The sequence below is a fragment of the Poecile atricapillus genome, chromosome 21 (assembly GCF_030490865.1).
Source record: "Poecile atricapillus isolate bPoeAtr1 chromosome 21, bPoeAtr1.hap1, whole genome shotgun sequence".
Classification (NCBI taxonomy): Eukaryota; Metazoa; Chordata; class Aves; order Passeriformes; family Paridae; genus Poecile; species Poecile atricapillus.
Window position 1 is genome coordinate 7,286,368 of NC_081269.1, and position 19,389 is coordinate 7,305,756.

A 19,389-nucleotide genomic window follows, 5' to 3' on the forward strand; every position below is an offset into this window, starting at 1 on the left:
CCAACCCCTGCTGGAGGATGGGACTGCAGAACCCACTCGTGGTCCCTGCGTTCCTGGAGCCAGCCTGGAGAGGTCTGGCTCCACAAGAGCAAGTGGGGACAGACAGGACAGGGACACAGGGACACACAGATCCACGTCCTCCCCATGCAGCTTCACTCCCTGGTTGCACCCATGGCCAGCATGACCCCCAGCCTGGCTGGCACAGGAGCCAAAGTGCTTTGCATTTATTTAAAGATTTCCATCTGAGGATCTCATGTCAACCCAAGGTTACGGATAACAGGGTGATGACTAGAATATGCTGGAATACCCTAAGGCTATGTTTTTCTACTTTGGGTTGTTAAATAACACCAGCTTTTAGGCTATACTAGAAAAAGGAACTGAACAGTCTCGCTGGAGGTTAAAACACAAACAAAATAAAAACCCTAAGAGGACCTAGGGCACTTTGGTGCTGTCAGAAAGTTACATTAACTAATTTGCAAGCATTACAAGTCTAACAAAAGAGGCAACAGAGCCCAGCCACAGCACGAACTCCTACTGACTCCAATGGCTCCATTTATATGGAGTGCTCAGAAAAGCACCCTTAGAAATGAAAAATGAAAATAAATAACCTTTTTGTCAGTTTGTGGTCTATCATTCACATGTCTGCATATTTCTAGACTCCAGCCAAGGCTAGACTGCTGCCTCTGGGCTTTATCCACACGCCTTGTGCCTCAGTTTCCCTATCCAAAAGTAAAGGTTAATGCCAGTGCTTCAAGGATTTCACAGAGCCAAGTTTTTTACAGGAACACAGAATTCTCTTCCCATACAACTTTGCAGCTTTTCTGGTGTGACTGCAGGCTGAAGCAAAAATGTGACAAAAAGGGCTGGTTTGCACATGGGCTCTCAAGCCCTCTTTCACACCAAAGCTTTAGGTCAAAGGAAGAAGCAGATCTCTCAAGTATTTCCATTCATCTTCACTTAAAGGTTTTTCAGCAAAATATTAATGTTTTAATAGTGACTTTCAGCCTGGTGAGTTTTGCATAAGGCACAGTTAAAACTTTGAACCTCAAATGTTAAATGCAGACAGAGCTTTCTGTAAGATTCAAAACATTCAGTTTTTCTTCACTTTTTTTTTTCCTTAAAAAAAAGAATAGTTCTCTGTAACATCTTCCCTGGTTTTTCAGAGTTTCATTGCCACCAATCCTGGGGTTTCAATGGTGGCAGTAGGACTGGGAAACTGAGGGAAAAACTCTGAAAAGAGACACGGCCTATGAAGTTCTCCATCTCCTGTTTTTAGGGAAATCACTTTAAATACAGCAATAATTCCAAAGCTGAGCATTAGAAGTTAATGACTCATCAAAGGAACAGGAAATAGGAAACTTTAAGACCTTAAAGGCACAGCAAATAGAAGCTATTTCATGTCATGTCCAACACCACCACGCTAACTACAGTACTTCAGGCTCAATGGGGGGAAGCAGCATATGAGACCATTTATCACAGTAATTATGTGATGCTGGAGGGAGCACAACTTTATTTTTTATTCAGTTTGACCCTGAGCACCACCAAAATGGAAGACTACAAACATTTGAGAAGTGATATATTGTTGCCAGCCAGCACTTAAACAAAGATTTGTTTTAAAAAAATTAAAGTAAATAATTAAATTCTCACTATATATTGGGAATTATTCCCCTTAAGTCCAAGTTAACTGAGATTTTCCCTGATATAACAGAAGATTTCACATGAATACTTCAATTCCACCACATAACTCCAGGCAGAAATAACTCTTCAGGAATTCTCTAAAACTTCTGGTCCCCTGTCTCCAAGCCTAATCCTACCCTCCTTCCATGCAGAAAAGCACATAAATAAATAGTAGATAATAAAGTAGAACTTTATCCCACACTGATGCATGAAGGACAGGTCTGTTTGATAATGTGGAAGAAGAGCATCGTTTACCCCAAAGAGCCAAAACCCAAAGGCATCTCCTCCTGTTCACATTGTCTTCCTGTGTCATCCTGAGCTGTGCTGCCAAAAAACACAATAATCAGTCTGATCTATGGAAGGACAACAATTCTCTGCCCATATACTAGAGGCAAAATGTTTTTCTACAAGTTATTGAAAGTAGCTGTGTGTGGATGACTGCTTCAGTAAATATGAAAAGCTCCTTCTCCATTGCATTCCTGTGCTACTTTTAGAAGGACAAAAAGTCTGAATTTTATAAAAAATCCACTGGTAACAAAACTGGTGGTGGCAGAGCTGCTCTGACTGACAACCTTAACCTAAACATTTTCTGGTTTGTGTTGTTTATGAAGGTTTTTTATTGCAGAACTGGGGCGGGGGGGGGGGGGAGTGGGCAGTACCCGAAATCCTCACAAGACTACTTAAAGCTGGCTGGTGAAAATGGAGCATTTCAGTGAAATTCGATATTTTCTTTCATCAAAGGCTGGGAGCCTCAACCCACATGTTAACAGTAATGTAACAAGCCTACTGTATGTGCTGCAACCCAAGGTCCTTTTCCAATTAGAATTCATTTAGGTTGGGGGAGAGCAGGGGTCGGAGCAAAGAGGTGGCTCTGGAATTGATCTAAAACTGGAATCCAACCATTCCGGCTGGGAACTCAGCTGGGAATCCCAAACACTTGCTTGGATTCTGCAGCAAACCAGAAGTGAAAGAGCACTGTTAGAGAGAACAGATTGTCCCTGGAAAACTGAGGAAATGTATACAGAATGTTTCTTTTTCTACAGAGACAGAAAAAGTCTGCTGCACTAGGGAAAAACACAAGACAACCCCAATATTCTTTTATTTCTCTGGGCCTCAAATCTGAGTTTGCTTTTCAGTTCCAGGTCTGATAGAATCTCCAGATCAAACTCATTAGTGTTGGTTAAATCCAGGTTTGCTGATAGGAATGTGTGGGACAGCAAACAAAATCAGTGTCAGGCCTCGAGAGAGGATGTGCCTCTTTAATTGAAAAAGGCAGAGTAATCATTCATTTATTTAACCCAGAGATGATTATAATCTGAAAACCTTGAAATCCTCTTACACAACAACTGTTTTGGCAAGCCCCTCTGTGTTCCAACAAATATTAAACTGTGCTTGCCATTTGTCTAAGGAATCTTGTATTAATAAACATGAAGAAGAACACTTTTACCTCCCACACTCAATGACAGAAGAAAACAAAGACCAGCTGTATTCATCAATGGATCCTTGTTCTGCACATAAAGGCTAATTACATTTTACTTCAAGCCTACACATGGAAAACTTTGCTCCTGCCATCTTGTCAAAGGCAGCTTCTGATATTCCAGCTGACAGACTGCAATGACTGCACATAATAAACTTCTTTTTGTCATTAACACCTTCAGTGCCCGGCCCTGGGCTGTGCTGGGGCTCAGGGAAGGGGCAGGGGCAGCACAAACCCACCTGCTGGGAATTTTCTACGTGGGGATGACAGAATTGGACTGGAAATTTTAATTCCAGCTGCTGATCTCATCTGAAGGTGCCTGGCTGTGCCTCTGCCCCTCCCTTTGCACGTAGAGTGCTTTGAACGGGACATTGTGAAAAGATAAAACAAATAAGTTGACATAATGATTTCCAACTTTTCAGATCACTGCAAACGGTCTCCAGGATAAAATCCAGACTCCTTAACGCTGATAATGAAGACTTCTCACTCTGTACTTCTTCGGCTTCTTGGGGGTTTTTTGCCTTGTTTGAAAGATTTTCAAAGTTTCAAGTAGTTGAAAGACAGCTTTATTCTGAGACTGAAAATCTTAAAAGCACTGTTAGCTTTAAAAAATTGACAATTATCTGTTTTTTTCCTGAAGGCACTCCAATTCATCTGCATCAAATAAGCGTCTGTAAAACTAACAATTCTGGCCTAAGATAAAAATCACATGTTTTTAAAACATAAAATTAAAATTGGCAATACAAGTAGCTTTTCAGACTTAAGATCAAAAGAGGGCTTCTTTTAAGAAAAGAATCAAACTGTCTTTCACCCTTTTTATTGGTGTTTTTTCAGCCTTTCTCCCAGCTTTTACAATTAAAATAGATGACTCAATTTCACTGTCTACATTCAGTTCCCTTTTCATGTTCTTCTAGATTTCCATATTGCAAAATTTGGGCTACAAACGCTACAGACAACTGTTGTTATGCAAGAACTATTCCTGCCATAAATATCCAAAACAATGATAAAATATTTCTGCTGTTATTAGGACCTACAAGTTTGTTTTCACAGTACATTAGTCTGGGAGATAAAGTACAAGCTTAATGTCTGCTTCAGGATTCAGCTCCATGACCACTCTATTCCAGACCCAGTCTCCATAATCATTCTGCTACAGAACACAATAAACACAATATAGAACACAATAAACTTCTTGTTACTGCAGATGCCACTAATTTTATATAATTCTATATAAATTAAGAGTCATTCTTAAGATCATATAAAAAATAAATATTTCTGTGTGAATCTCCCCAAAAGAGTGAGATTAGAAATGCAAACAAATATTTTAAGAGAACAGATTTTGCTCAGTGTAAGATAAATTACAGCACTTAGGGAAACAGTATCAAAAAATGAAGCACTCTGCAAATAAACACATTAAAAAGGGTCAGGGGTTATTAGGTTCTGTGCCTACAACCACTGATCCCTGCCTGTTCTCCCAGAAGTGACTGCAAGATGAAACAACAGCAACAATATCAGTTATGTGCAGGAAAAAACAAAGTCAGTCTGCAGGAATTTAAGGCTCAATCTGAACCAGCACTTGTTCACATTCCTTAGAGAGGGATGGATCAATGAGGGAACAAAAATACTTTTGATCCCCTTGCATGGAACTCATCCTACATGGAGCTCAAAGGAAAGTGGTCTTCCAGAGCCAGACCAAAATTCACCTGAAAAATTATCCTGAAGGACATAAAAGGTGTTTAAACTCCAAGTGCTGATTGTTAAAACTACCATGGGCTGAATTTTGTGAGCTCCAGTGGGGTTCCCCACATCCTCAGTGGGGAATCAGATCCTCAGTAGGCACAGTACCATGGGGTAAGAAATTGAAAATTGGTGCCAGTTTGACTGGTTTTTAACCCTGGGCAGTGGGCACAGGGAGGTGACACTGAGTCCCAGCCCTTCCCTTGAGTGTCCCAGCCATCTGAAATGGCTCCTTCGTTCCCATCCCATTTCCAGACACTGAAATGACTCTTTGTGCTTAATCCCGCTGATCATGAGAATTCCTTCTCATTATTAACTTTCCTTAAATATGAAGGGTTCAAAGGAAACCAGCAGCAGTCTGTCTCTTTTGTTGTTCCCTGCCCTGATGGTTAATAAAACCAGAGGATAATTGGAAACAGTAGCTATTAAGAAGACAAGAATATATCTTTTTAAGACTACCTTCATGTTCTACTTGAAAACAAGGAAAATTGGCCCAAAATGCTGCTCTCTGTAATTAGGGGTGAACCTGGCAAAGCAAGGACTACTACCCCAAAAGCAGAAAGAACCAGGGTGCCTAAGAGTCAAACAGAAATCTTTTACTAAATGAAGCTTTGTTTTCACCAAGATGGGAAGATCACAATGAATACCTTATTTCTGAAACTGCCCTATTTCTAAATAAAATACAAGAGATATACAGGGTAAGAGATACACAGATGAAGCACCTGAGAATGAAACCAGGAATGCAGCAGCATGTGTGCCAGGAGAAGTGTCTTGTTGGGGGGAAGAAAATATAAAAACTAATAATCTCTCCATAGGAGGCCAAATTATGACCATGTTTTCCAAAAAATTTGGATGCCTGAGCCTCCCTCATCTCATCTCATCTCTCTCCAACAGACAGATACAAAACAAAAAAATCAGTGATACCCTGTAGGAAGACACAGAAAGAAAACAGGGAAATCTTACTTTGCAGTAGTTTCTTCATCGTATTTTGTTTTCAGATCAAATAGTTCTGTCCTGGTTTTTTCCAAGGCTAAAAGGCATAAACATGAAACATTACAGTACTGAAATAGCAGTATTCAGTCATAAATAAGGCTCTACATCTCCTGATGAAAAAAAAAAATAAAGCTGTACACCTCCTTAGCTTTATCTTTCTACCTAGGCAAACCATTATGGCTTAGAAAAATCCATAGGGTTTTGACTTTTTTCACAATTTCTTACAGTATTTCTGTTGCATTGCAAGAATTTCCACCTTCTGCTTAACCAACCTAGACATTATTAGTTTCTTATTAAGCTGGCTAAACTGCTTATTCCTTCGAAATAGTTATTGCAGTAGTTCAGGGAATAAAATTTCTTCTGTTCTCATAGTAAACAAAGTCAAATGAGTCCAGACCTGGAATTTTGAAGTATGCAGAGACGAAAATGAATGGCAAATCATAGCAACAGGCAAGAAACAGGGTTCACACTGATCAGTACAGATATTTGTCACAGTTTGGACATGTGTGGAAGCAAAGCACACATGGAGGGTAAGTTCCATGGCCTGCTGTAATTCCAGGGATGCTCTGATTCTCTGTGTGCTCCCTGGTCCCTGTATTTGCCAGTGACAGCTGCAACAGGAGCGTTTGCTCTGATTCACAAAGCACATCTGAGCTCTGCTGGAGCTCCCTTCATGCCAAGAGCTGCTTCACACCCAGTCCTGACACACCCAACCATCCCTGTCCTCTCACCTCCCACCTGACCACCTGGAAAAGGTCACAAAAGCCACGCCAAACCTGTTTGCAAAGCTTGAACTTTGTGCTCGGCTTCCTCCAGCTTCGAGGCTGTTGACATCTGGGTCTCCTGCAATTTTCTGTCAAGGGGAGAGGAGAGGTGAGAGCAGAGCTCGTGATCACGTCAAACAACTCATCTGTGCCTTGCAGATTTGGGGGATGGAGCGATTAAACGTCTCAACTGGAATGAGACAACTGCCAACACCACACAGGCTCTGAGGTGCTTCCGTGGGACCCACAAACGCTGTCACGTTGTGAGATGCTGTTCCTACTTTGTGGTCCCACTTATTAAAATTTTAACAGTGTAGCCACCTCATAACATAAGCTGTGAACGTTATAAAGAGTTGACTGCTATATAAATGACAACTTCAGTGGAAGGTTTTCTTGAGCATAATTTGTTTTGGAAATGTCACACACATTGAGAAAATTGTCACCAAGCACCCTCTGTTGTACAAAGTTAGTACAAGAAGAATGATACATTTCCATTTTAGTGTCATAATGAAGGAATTTGTTGCCATAACTGATGGAGTGAATAGCTGCAGCAGCTGTTTCATCAGAGCTGTAATGGGTGCCAAATGCAGTAATATTATTAGCTACTCTTTAAGAAAACACACATATTTCAAAACAAATCTCACAGTGATATTTTCTATAGAACATGAGCAAAACTTTAATATGCTCACATTTCTTACGTCCACAGGCAACATTTTCTAGTTTGTGTCAGTTAAACTCATTTTTACATCATCTGGCCATGCAGCCACTGCACTCCTTGCTAAGGGCCAGGCTGCAGGAGTTACAAAACTCATCTTTGAAAGGAGCTGCTCCAACATCTCCCAGGAGCTGTGCTTTTTACAACACTGCTTTTAGGATATTCTGCAGATCTCAGAATTGTGAAATGGTTTATGAAACTACCAGCATCCTGCCTGCACTCCATAGGGTGCACAAATTTCTTCTCCAACACTGCTGACCAGGTTAATAACTATTTATAGCGAGAATCATGCGTCAGCTCCCTTCATACTCAACCATATACTCTGAGACCTCAAAACCTCTCTTACACACACTTTTACTTGCATTCCACGACCTGCCATTTTGTTTTATTTTTAAGTACATTGAAATTGCAGTTGTTAAAAACACTGCTTACAAGCTGCTTAGCAGAAAAGTAACCACAGGTATTAATGAATACAAAATAAAGCTTTGCATTCACTGGTAGATTCTCCCCACTCAGCCCTGAATTTAAACAACCAACCCTCCAACTAAAAAGCTCACGTGAACTGAAGGTTTTCCACGCTATGTTGAACATATTATAGCTTCAGTGTTATTGCTCCACGGGAGAAATAAATTCTCAAAGCAGGGAATGCAGCCTGAAAGAACTCCCTCTTTAGCCCCTTGGTTTTCTCCTGCCTGATTTATTTGCCCACCAACCTAAAGATTCAAATGCTCCCTGCTCATTTGCAAAAGATCAGAAACACATCCAAAATGTTTTTTTGTTTTGTTTTTTTTAAATCAATAGTAAATAATGAAAACCCTTCTTAATTTTGGCATGTGGGAAGATGCAAACCTTCCCAGGATAATTCAGGAAGACATCCCCTGTCTCAGCCATTCCCAGGGGAGCAGGGGTGGTGCTTCCCTGGCCCAGGCTGTGGGTGCAGGGGTTCATCTGCCCCAGCCCAGGGCTGCACAGCCTGTGACACATGAAGAGCTGCCCTGGCTAATGGAGACAGATTGGTGTCACAGAGGACAGTGCAGCCAGGGAGGAATAAAAACAGGTTTGCACCCTCCTGAACATGACACCTCCCCCTGCCCCACACCACGGAGAAGAGACAATCTGTCCTTGTTTCACTTCCACACTCTCCCGATTGTTTTCCTGGGCAAAGTTGAGTATCAAATGATTCCGTGTCAAACACACAAATCGCTGGAATCACTCAATGGATGAGCTGTCTCCAGCCACCAGTCCTGGCTGGGAACATTAAACAGAAAAATACCCAACACCCAGACACACACCCACACACACCCACACCCACACACACACACACACACACACTCACCTCTCCTTCTCCGCAAAATCATTTTGTAACTTTTGTTCCTTTTCAAGGGCTATGTTCTCCGCTTGGTTCTTCAGGGTCTGTTCATATTCTCGGATTTTCTCCTTAAGTGCTTTTATTGTAACCTCTGCAGGAAAACAATAGGGGAAGAATGAGTTTACACAGCTCCACGTGGTTCCACAACACAAGGCTTGCTTTACCCTGTAGGCTCAGTGTGTTTTAAACTTTAGCTCTTCAACTCTGACACAAAATCAATGGATATGAGTCCCTTTGGAGACCTTTTACTCCCTAAATGTTAAATTGAACTTTAAGTGTTTAGGTTGAGAAGGATCAATGGAGTTTGCTGGAAAGCAGAGTGAAGAAGGTTCCTCTAACACTAATTTTTTTTTAAAAAAAGAAGGGAAAAAAAATCAATTGTAAAATATAATATCACTTTATTGACTAGTCTAAAATTAGCTCAGTGCTGAAAGAAGATTAATAAAGTCCCAGTGTAGGTTTAAGTATGCATTTACACACAGGACACTTAATTCACCTGACTGTGCTCATGCACTAAGAGGTAGTTCCACCATGGTTCATGCACAGATGTAATCTCACACTAATTGAACACATATCTCAGCTACAGCTCTCTTCTGCTTCCCAGCTGAGGAGAAACCCAGCACTTGGGATCCAACTGCTGCATCAACAGCAGGCGCTGGACCTCTGCATGTCCCAGCTGCTGTCACTGCCTCGTCACCCACCCCAGGGTTTACACACCAACACTGACTGTTTTAACTTTCTGAAGCACTTGAAGCCTTCCAGGGAATTTGCAGAACCTTTCCCTCAGATAAAGGAGCTCTCCTGCATTTCCCCATGTCCAGCACTGGATGAGAGCAGATGCAGAAACCTGCAGAGCTACAGCTCAGCATCTGCTTACGTGCCCTGATCTGTTCCTACATGAAAGCCCTGTGATCCCACCCAAAGGAAAGGACCGAATCCTTATAGGGCTCAGAAGAGGAAAAGCAGGACATCCACCAGAGTTTGCTTAGTAACAATAATGGAATTTGGAAAAAGCCTTGGACTGCCAGAAGATTCACAGCAGCAGCACAGCTCAGAGTACTCACACAGGGATGCAGGGGGGCTTAAAGACATCAGCTAATTAAGAGATACCATTCATAATGCTTGAGGAAAAAGCAAAAACTTGGACATGAATAGTTTCATATTCTACAGAAACAGAGGGAGACAAACCCTAATATGAAAAATAAACCCTATGGGCTTTGGGGAAAAAAATCTCAATAATATCACACAAACCCACACATAATCCTTTCAAAATCCCGATGCTGAGAGTTGAGCAGGGAGCTGTGAGCCAGACAGGAGGTAGCTGGTGACATGATCTGCTGTCTGGGCACTACCAAAGGCAGCTTGGGCCACTGTGACCACAAAAAAGGGGAGAAGAGTGGTAAAAATGTTCACCAACAAAGCAGCTGCCTCTGCCTGAAGGAGCAGGATTTTGCTGGCTGTGCAGAAATCAGCTGAGGCTCATTACTGAGTAACAGGCCGTGAAAAGGACACGTCACTTCTTTTTTTTCTTAAGCGAAGGGAAATTCTTCCCTGAGATCCGGGAAGTCATACAAATGCTGATCTCTTCCTGAATAAGCAAAGGATGCTCCTTCCCACAGACAGTAGGATGCTGCTCCTGTGGGCAAAGGGTGCTGCACTCCCTTCTGGGGACACCTCTGCTCCAGGTGTTTCCAGATAAACAAAAACATTCTGGGTATATGGAGAAGCAGAGAGCAAAATAATCTCACAGAAATTCACGTAACTGCACCCTGACTAAGTTTCAATATATAATTTTAAATGAAAACAAAACTATGAAAATGTAACTTTCGTAATAAAATCTGTTTTTACCTTTAAGCATACAGCTGAATCCTCTACATTGCTTGGAGCACTAAGTGCTTTCTTCAGTGCTCAGGTCAGCTACAGCTTGTCAGGCACTGCCATTTATACCAGTTTTGGAAGTTCTTACAGGCACCATAGAGCTCATATCAGCCCTCCAAACAAAGAGATTAACTGATCAAAGCACCCTCAGCTAACAACAGCCTTTTCCCTGGATAGCTTATTAATCCCTGTTTGAAACTGAGAGTAAAACCACTGCACTGGAGTGAAAAACAACACAAAGGCTACAGTGGGGAAATGGAAAGGAAGTTCCAGCACAGCAGGGAAAATCAAAAATGTCAGTTATGAGTGGTTGTAGCAAAAAACTCTACAAGTCAAGAGCTTTTCCACTTTGTGGGATGAACCCCCATGTCATGCTTGGTTGTACTGGATGCACAGCCTCAGGAAAACTCTGCACAGTGAACTGCAATGATTGTACATTTCCAGCCAAAAATACAGTCTTGCTTAGAGCATTACAGTTCCAACATGACATCTCCTGCAGTCCAGCCCAAACCCTGGCATGCTGATACCTGTCCTCTCCAGGGGTCACACCCTCTAGGTTAAAACAAAATATATTTCAAAATGCATAACTGCATAGATGTTCCCTCAGCAAAAAGTGAGATTTAACAAAACCAACTTAGTTGCTAACGCAGCTTTCAAATGTTACTTGGCTGTATAACAGTTCCATAATAGAAGAAATTAAATAAAATCTCCATTGTTCCAAATGCCAAGACAATTTACCTTTCCACCATCCAGAACTGGGAATTAAAGATGGAAATGAAAACTTCCATGGATGGGCAACTAAATGTAGGGCTGAGCAAATTTTTTTTCCTGGTGCAGGAAACTGAATCACAAGAAAACTTAAGCAGTCTTAAAGCCAACAGGCTTTAAATCTCATTGAGATTTTCATGTATTTTCATGCACTTTAGTCTCATTAAAACTTAAATAATTTAACAGTAATAGCTTGTATTTACATTGCTCTATGGATGGTCTCTAGAGTAAAAATAAAGGGCATATACTGAATGTACTCCAGTAGTACATTTAGAAAAGGAAAAATGGTGCAGAAAAAGTTCCATTTTGTACAGATTCATATGTGGGTACAAAATACTGAATTTTTGTGTTTGTCTGTACAAGCTGCACATCCTCCAAGTACCAACACCCACATCCAGCTTGATGTCAGTACCAGCACTGCCTCTCATAAAATGTCACAAATAACGTCAGTCAGGTGTAATTTTCAGTGCTGAAGGCTACAACCAAATATGCAGAATAACAACTCCATCCTCTGACTTGGTGCTGCAGTAAATGAAACTTCCAAGAAATCCAAAGAGTCTGCCCAAAGCCCATCTCCACACACAAATACAGAAGTGGCTCTAATAGAGTTATTGCACTTTCTCCATTGAATTTCAATGCTACTGTCACCTCTACCTTTAAGAAACAACACTGAATTCAATCCCTGTCTTCAAATTTCAGTGTGCATTTAAAGCTGATAATATGGTTGCAACCTACCCTGATTTTTCACCTCGGCGAATTCTTTATTGTATTCCTCCAGAGTTTCCCTAAGTTTCTGGTTTTCTGTTTCAATATCGTGCATGCGTTGAACCTTCAGCTGAAGCTGCTGTCCTAAATCCAAGGCTGGAACCGGATCTGAAAAAGAAACAGTAAGATAAAATGTAACAGGAACACTTCTGTGACCCAAGCAGTTCAGAGCAGTCCTTTATTCTCCATTTTGGTGCCAGCAGAGGCCTTCTTTGAGTTATTAGACCAGTACATTCCTCACATTGTATAAAAAACCAGAAATATTTCATTCTATGTTCCCTTTAAATACAGAACCAGGCTGACAGGGCTGGGGGTGTTCACCCAGGAGAAGAAAAAGCTCTGGGGTGACCTTGGAGCCCCTTCCAGCACCTAAAGGGGCTTCAAGAGAGCTGGAGAGGGACTTGGGACAAGGACTTGGAAGTGACAGGACAAGGGGGAATGGCTTCCCACTGCCAGAGGGCAGGGACAGATACTGGGACAAAATTCTTGGCTGTGAGGGAGGTGAGGTCCCAGCACAGCTTGCCCTGGTTGTAGCTACCCCATCCCTGAAAGTGTTCAAGGCTGGACAGAGTTTGGAGCAACCTGGAACAGTGGAAGGTGTCCCTGCCCATGGCAGGAGGTGGAATGGGATGAGCTGTAAGGTCTCTCCCAACCCAAACCATTCTGTGATTCCAGGGAATTTGCACACAGCTTCTTCACCCTGGCAGTAATCCCCAGGACAGCGTTCCTGAGAGCAGACAGTCATGATACAAAAGTGTGTGAGAGTTTTGAGCTTCACATTTTTTATTGCAAAATGAGAATTTTTGGGTGAAAAGCAATCAAACTGCATCACCCTGCACAGCAGAGCTCAAACAGGTTCTGTGACCATGGAGATCTGAGTGGTACCTTTTCTAATTGATAGATCAATAATAATCAGAAAAGTTGTGTGGATATAATCAATTCCATGAACCTTGGGTTCGGATCTCTCTTTTTCTTACACTATAATCAAATGTCCCCTCACTGTCAATCCTCTGATGTTCATCCCCTTCTTGTAAAGAGGGTTCTCAGCACACACCTGACATGTGCACGTGTGATTTATTCTGGGACTTCTTCAGGACAGGAGAACTCTGGAGTATGATGGACTTATAAAAGATTATTGAACATATTTCTGCTATAGGTGCCAGCATCTCTTGTGAAATGGCTGCAAAGATTTAGTCTCCTGTTGAGGAATGCTAAACACCAAACTCAGTGGATCAACAACAGTATATATTAGGGAGTTCACTTAATTTTCAACCACCACAGTCATTAATTTTTCAGACCACCCTCAGTTCCAGTCTCTGGAAACACATAGTAAGTCTATTGTACCTCTGTTAACACATTAAGCATGAGCCTGTGTGTTTTTTCAATATGCCAGCGTTGTTGCATAGTTTATAAAAGAATAGCACTGGGTTATGTTGAGCTCAGAGACATTCTAAGTAGCAGCCTGCTGCATTTTGTTACTCGGGTTCTTCAACAGCTTATGGCATTACCCTGTTCATAATACAAAATCTAGGTTGCTTGTCATCTGTTCTCTGCACATACATAGTTTATGACTACATAGCTTTTTCATTTATGCTTTTTAGGCCAAATACTTTTCGTTATTATTATCTGTATTAAAATATTTATAATAAATCAAACTTAAAATGTTATTGTGGCAGAGACAGGGGGGTACAGGTAAGGAATTAAATAGAGAGCTGAAGTGGCAGCAGTAGCACGAGCTGAAGGCTCTGCAGTATTTATGGATGGTCCTGTTACGGTGTGGGCTGTCACAACATTCCCCTGCTCCCATGGAGGTCCCTGACCTTCCTCTGCACGGAGCATTTTGTCACACTCCTGCAGCTCAGCATCCCCCAAAGAGCCAGCCCAGGACATTCATCTGCTGAGCACAAAGAAAGGCCGGATTGTCTCGCTCTGGCCACGTCTTAAATTGTTACAGGAACCACGAATCCTATCGGGCCCAGGATCTTAAGCTTCAGCTGTGGGCATTTCTATGAAATAGTGTTAAAGTGCCACGATGAAAGAAACTGAATTTGACAAAATTGTGGGTGCACTTTTCCCCACCCTCATTTTAACATGCCCGTTGCAAAAAGCGAGGACACGTACAAGAAGTATTTTGCTCCTAATACGCAGGGCTTTTTATATTGAAATCGGTAAAGAATTAAAAGACAAAAATAACATGGGCATTATAAAGTGAATAATGACTAAACCTTTAGTCACATTTGCAATCCCTGAGAAGCTTCATGTACAAAATGAAAATGCTTGCAATCTCATAATTATTCATCAGGACATGTATATTTAATTTAGCTTTATTAAAGGTTAATGTTCAAGTAGCAAAACAGTGGCAGAACAAACAAAATGTAAAAAAAGTCTCTGTGCATTAAACTTCAAACTTCACCAGAGCCTATTTGAAGGACTAATGGCCTGCAGCCACCAAATACTGCTGGAGGACATGTAAAAAAAACCCATGGGTGAAGCACCTCTTAGACTTAATTTTTATAAACTGCATTAAAGAAAACTAATCGTTGTATAACAATAAAATGACCAACCAAGACATTTTGGGCAGAGAGAAAAATCATTTCTCATGGCAAGCTCCAACATGCGCTTTTAGCTTGAAAAACCTAAAACCTGTTATTTCTGGAGTATTTATAAACACCAATTGACCTGAAACAAGCATAAACCTTAGAGTCACAACGGTTTTTTTCCTACCTGAGTGGAGCAGATTAAAAATAAATAAAAATACTCTCCTTTTCCCAACACATGCATGCATGGAAAAGCATACCTTTTTATATTAACCAGGTTTGCAAAGTATGTTTCATGTCATTTAACAGGAGGTCACTGAATTTTTAAACAAGCAATGGACCAAAACTTTCGATTCATTACACAAACAACAGGCATACACAGCTCAAAAAAGATCAACTGGCCCTGGCTTATGGAGAGAGGCAGCGAGGGAAATGCCCTTTCTGTGGTCTGTAAGAGAGAAAAATCACCTCGTTGAACACTGAAATATGGAAACCTCATCACACATTATTCCCTTGCTTCGAGTTTTCTCTTGTGAAATTCCAGAATCCCTGCTAGGCACAGGGTAAATAAAAAAATGAGAAAATTAATAAAAGGGATCTAATCAGCCAGAACTTGAAGAAGCATTTTGCAAGATCTTTACTGCCCAAGAGTAGATTGAGATGTCTATTTTTACACTAAACTTAGTGTATTTCTTTCTCTTGCTTCCTATTCTCCTCATTTTCCCTAATCCACTTGTTGCATGCCATACCCACAGAGAAGCCCCCTGCATCCTGTGCTTGCAGGCAGCCCAGCACATCTGGATCCGATCCCTGACGAGGTTTCCTCCACGCTACCACTGCAGAAACAGAAACCGCCGTATTTCCAACCCTGCAGAGCTCGTCCCTGCCTCTCCTTCCCCAGGGATTGCAGAGCTCTGGGCACATCCCCTGCTCACTGCTGGGACACACCTCACTTCTGTCCCCACAGAGGAGGAGGATGGACACGTCTCAGTGGACACAGACACAAAAACAATTAATGTTACAAATGCCAAGCGATTTTTATAGCAATTAGTACTTCACATCAAACGAGCTGGTGCGACGCAGCCGCAGCAACACCTCTCAGGCTGTTCTCCCACCACGCACATGCCCTGACGATGGATATTTTTTCAACAGCAGGGAAAGGAACCTTTCTTTTTTTGCTGCTGTTTAGGTATGTAAAGTACTGACTTCACAAACAAAATTAAGATTGCTTTTGCCTGGACTATGCATTACATGAGGCAGCCCCTCACCACCCTGGGTGCAGTTTTGAGTGCTACAATGTAAAAAAGGTATAAAGCTGTAAGACAGTGTCCAAAGGAGGGACACGCAGTCAGTGAAGGGTCAGCAGGGGCCGTACAGGGAGCGGCTGAGGACACTTGCTTTGTTCAGCTGGAGGAGACTGAGGGGAGACTCATTGGAGTCTGCAGCTCTGATCTCTGCTCTCTGTGACCAGCGACAGCAGGAGGGAATGGCTGGAGCTGTGTCAGGGGTGATCTTGGTTGGATTTCAGGGAAAGGTTCTTCCCCCAGAGGGTGCTGGCACTGCCCAGGCTCCCCAGGGAATGAGCACGGCCCTGATGCTGCCAGAGCTCCAGGAGTGTTTGGACAGCGCTGCCAGGGATGCTCAGGCTGGGATTGTTGGGGCTGTGCTGTGCCCAGTTGGACTGATGATCCTTGTGGGCCCCTTCCAGCTCGGGATATTCTGTGACTCTACAATCCAACCCCCATCCCACATCGCCCAAATCTCAATCCCCAAGATACAACAGGGCCATCGATGCCTGCCTCAACTTCCCAAGTGAGTTTTGTTGATGAACCCCCATTCCTCCCCCATCCTGCGAGCTGGAAGAAGGCACAGCTCTCAGTGTCAACAATCCCATCCCAGTGTTGACACCGCGGGCGCTGGCGCAGGGTTGCCCTCCCCGATCATTATGGCCAAAATGACCACGGCTGCCCCCATGCCCCTCGCCCGGTGACATCCCAGTGCCGCCCGCCTTCCTTTTCGCCAGGGCACTCTGGGCTAATGTAATCATACGATTACATAATTAACCCAGCTGTCTCATTAAGAAAATCAACTGGAATTCAGGGCATAATTAGTCATACAGCAATTAGCATGCTGATGAGCAACTGATGAAAAGCTGTCTCGATATAGAGTATGCTGGGACCACCCTCGTTATTTAAGGAGAGGGGGGAAAAGCCCACCTCGGCTCATGGAAAAGGAGCTCCTGCGGGACAAGGAATGTTTAAAGTTTATGTTTAACCCTTCGGCCGTGGCTGCTGCTGCTGCCGTGAGGGCTGAGGACCCCCGACAACACCGAGGGGCTGATGGCGGGGTTTGCCAAACGGAGTGGAAAAACTGTGTCATTGTTTAAATGTACAATTTGCAGCGCGCAGGGCCAAATTACCCTCTCTCCCCATATAAATTTATATAAATATATATATATATAAAACCCCGGGGCTGCAGAATGCTGCTCGGCAGGAGCAGTCCCGAGCAATGGGCTTCGACAGCTCCACCGGGAGAGAGCAGCGGGACCCCTGAGGTACTGCCCGGACCCCGGAGTGACCAACGGGGCCCCCGGAGGGAATGCAGGGACCCCGTGAGGGGCTGTCCGGACCCCGTGAGGGGCTGACCGGACCCCCAGAAGAGCTGCCCGGACCCTGTGAGGGCTGTCCGGACCCCCAGAAGAGCTGTCCGGACCCCGTGAGGGGCTGACCGGACCCCCAGAAGAGCTGCCCGGACCCTGTGAGGGGCTGTCCGGAGCCCCAGAAGAGCCGTCCGGACCCCGTGAGGGGCTGTCCGGAGCCCCAGAAGGGCTGTCCGGACCCCCAGAAGAGCTGTCCGGACCCTGTGAGGGGCTGTCCGGAGCCCCAGAAGGGCTGTCCGGACCCCCAGAAGAGCTGTCCGGACCCCCAGAAGAGCTGTCCGGACCCCGTGAGGGGCTGACCGGACCCCCAGAAGGCCTGTCCGGACCCCGTGAGGGGCTGTCCGGACCCCCAGAAGGCCTGTCCGGGCCCCGTGAGGGGCTGTCCGGACCCCCAGAAGAGCTGTCCGGACCCCGTGAGGGGCTGTCCGGAGCCCCAGAAAGGCTGTCCGGACCCCGTGAGGGTCTGTCCGGACCCCCAGAAGAGCTGTCCGGACCCCGTGAGGGGCTGTCCGGGCCCCGTGAGGGGCTGTCCGGACCCCGTGAGGGGCTGTCCGGGCCCCGGAGCGACCGCCCGGACCCCGCAGGAACCCCCGGCCAGCCCCGGCGGGGAGAGCGGCAAAGCCCGGCCTGGATCGCGGCGCGGGCGGATCGGGCGGCGGCCGCGGGTGTCGGTGCGGTGCCGGGGGGCTCCTCACACGCTGTAAAATCACCACAAATGGGGTCTTTCCGTGCGGTGAGACCACCACGGATAGACCAGGAGCTGCAGAAGAGCCCAGCGTTCTGCTCTGCCCTGTCCAAGGTTCGCTCTCGGCTTATTCGCATCGAATATTTTATAGAAATGACACAATCGTGGACTGGTTTGGCTTGGAAGGGACCTTAAAGCTAATCTCGTTCCACCCCTGCCATGGCAGGGACACCTTCCACTGTCTCAGGCTGCTCCAAGCCCTGTCCAGCCTGGCCTTGGACACTTCCAGGGATCCAGGGACAGCCACAGCTTCTCTGGGCACCCTGTGCCAGGGCCTCCTCACCCTCAGAGGGAACAATTCCTTCCTATTATCTAAATTAAACCTCTTCTCTTTTCCTTTGAATCTATTCCTTTGGTATCATAACATGGAGCTCCTAAAAGAGCCTCTTCCAAAACAAAGGACTTGCCTTTTAATACCCCCCTTCCCTCTTCATTTACAGGCCTGTAACACTGGAAACGATAAGAAAGCAAGTTATGAAACAGTGCCAGAACTACAGGGGCAATTAATAATTTATATCACTGGAAATGTGTTTCCTAAGGTTGGGATCTAAAAATAATTCAAGGAAGGCAACGCGTCTCTTTCAACGCGACTGAATTTCTGTTGCCCAAACCCCGCTGTAAGCAAAGCTCTCGGTGATCGCTCACCAGAAACGCCCACACGAAACGATAAGGGAGGGGAAAAAAAATAATAATCCTCCTAAAACACAACTTCATTAACGCAATTCAACTTTTTCAAGGAGCCAGGAGTTCAGCCTCTTTGTCACAATACTTTAGTCACGAAGTAAAGGAAGTTTTTTTTCCCCCCTTCCTAAATGCAACACTGCTCTTCGCAGGGAGTGTTCCTGCCGGAGAATGATCCCTGGATTACAGACACGGAGAAGCGATGCAGTAACTGCTTTTGTGGGAGACTGCATGTCTGAAAATAACCTGAAAATGTGTTTTAGAAAAAATAATAATTACATTGTAGCTTTTGAATATTCAAACACCTCACAGCATACTTAATTAATTCATTAATTATTCCCCAGAAATTTCAGGGGTAAATTGAAATAGCCTAGAGAGACTGAGACAAAGATTTCATGGAATAAATGATAGCTTTGCTCCTGTTCCCCTATGACTCTGGTAGCCCAGGGACAGAAGAGTTATAGCCGTAATTCCATTTGAAACAAAGCTCATCATCTCTCCAACTCCTCACTTCATAAAAACCATGAAAAGGTTCTTCCTTCAATCAAGAATTATACATATTTTCTTACTCCCCCATCCCACAGGACTGGGATCTGTGTCTTCCTTTTATTTTTTTCCACTTTTTAA

General features: G+C 43.9%; 1 protein-coding gene across 7 annotated transcripts in view; it reads right to left on the reverse strand.

Moving 5' to 3' along the window:
* The window catches only part of CUX1 (cut like homeobox 1), a 266,570-nt gene that overhangs the window by 121,048 nt on the left and 126,133 nt on the right, over positions 1-19,389 (reverse strand). For all 7 annotated transcript variants that reach the window (XM_058854097.1, XM_058854098.1, XM_058854094.1 and 4 more), the window contains exons 5-8: positions 12,111-12,248; positions 8,697-8,820; positions 6,658-6,734; positions 5,852-5,918 (exon numbers count right to left, since the gene is read on the reverse strand). In XM_058854097.1, the coding sequence (XP_058710080.1) occupies positions 5,852-5,918; positions 6,658-6,734; positions 8,697-8,820; positions 12,111-12,248 (406 nt within the window). The remainder of the gene's footprint in view (positions 1-5,851; positions 5,919-6,657; positions 6,735-8,696; positions 8,821-12,110; positions 12,249-19,389) is intronic.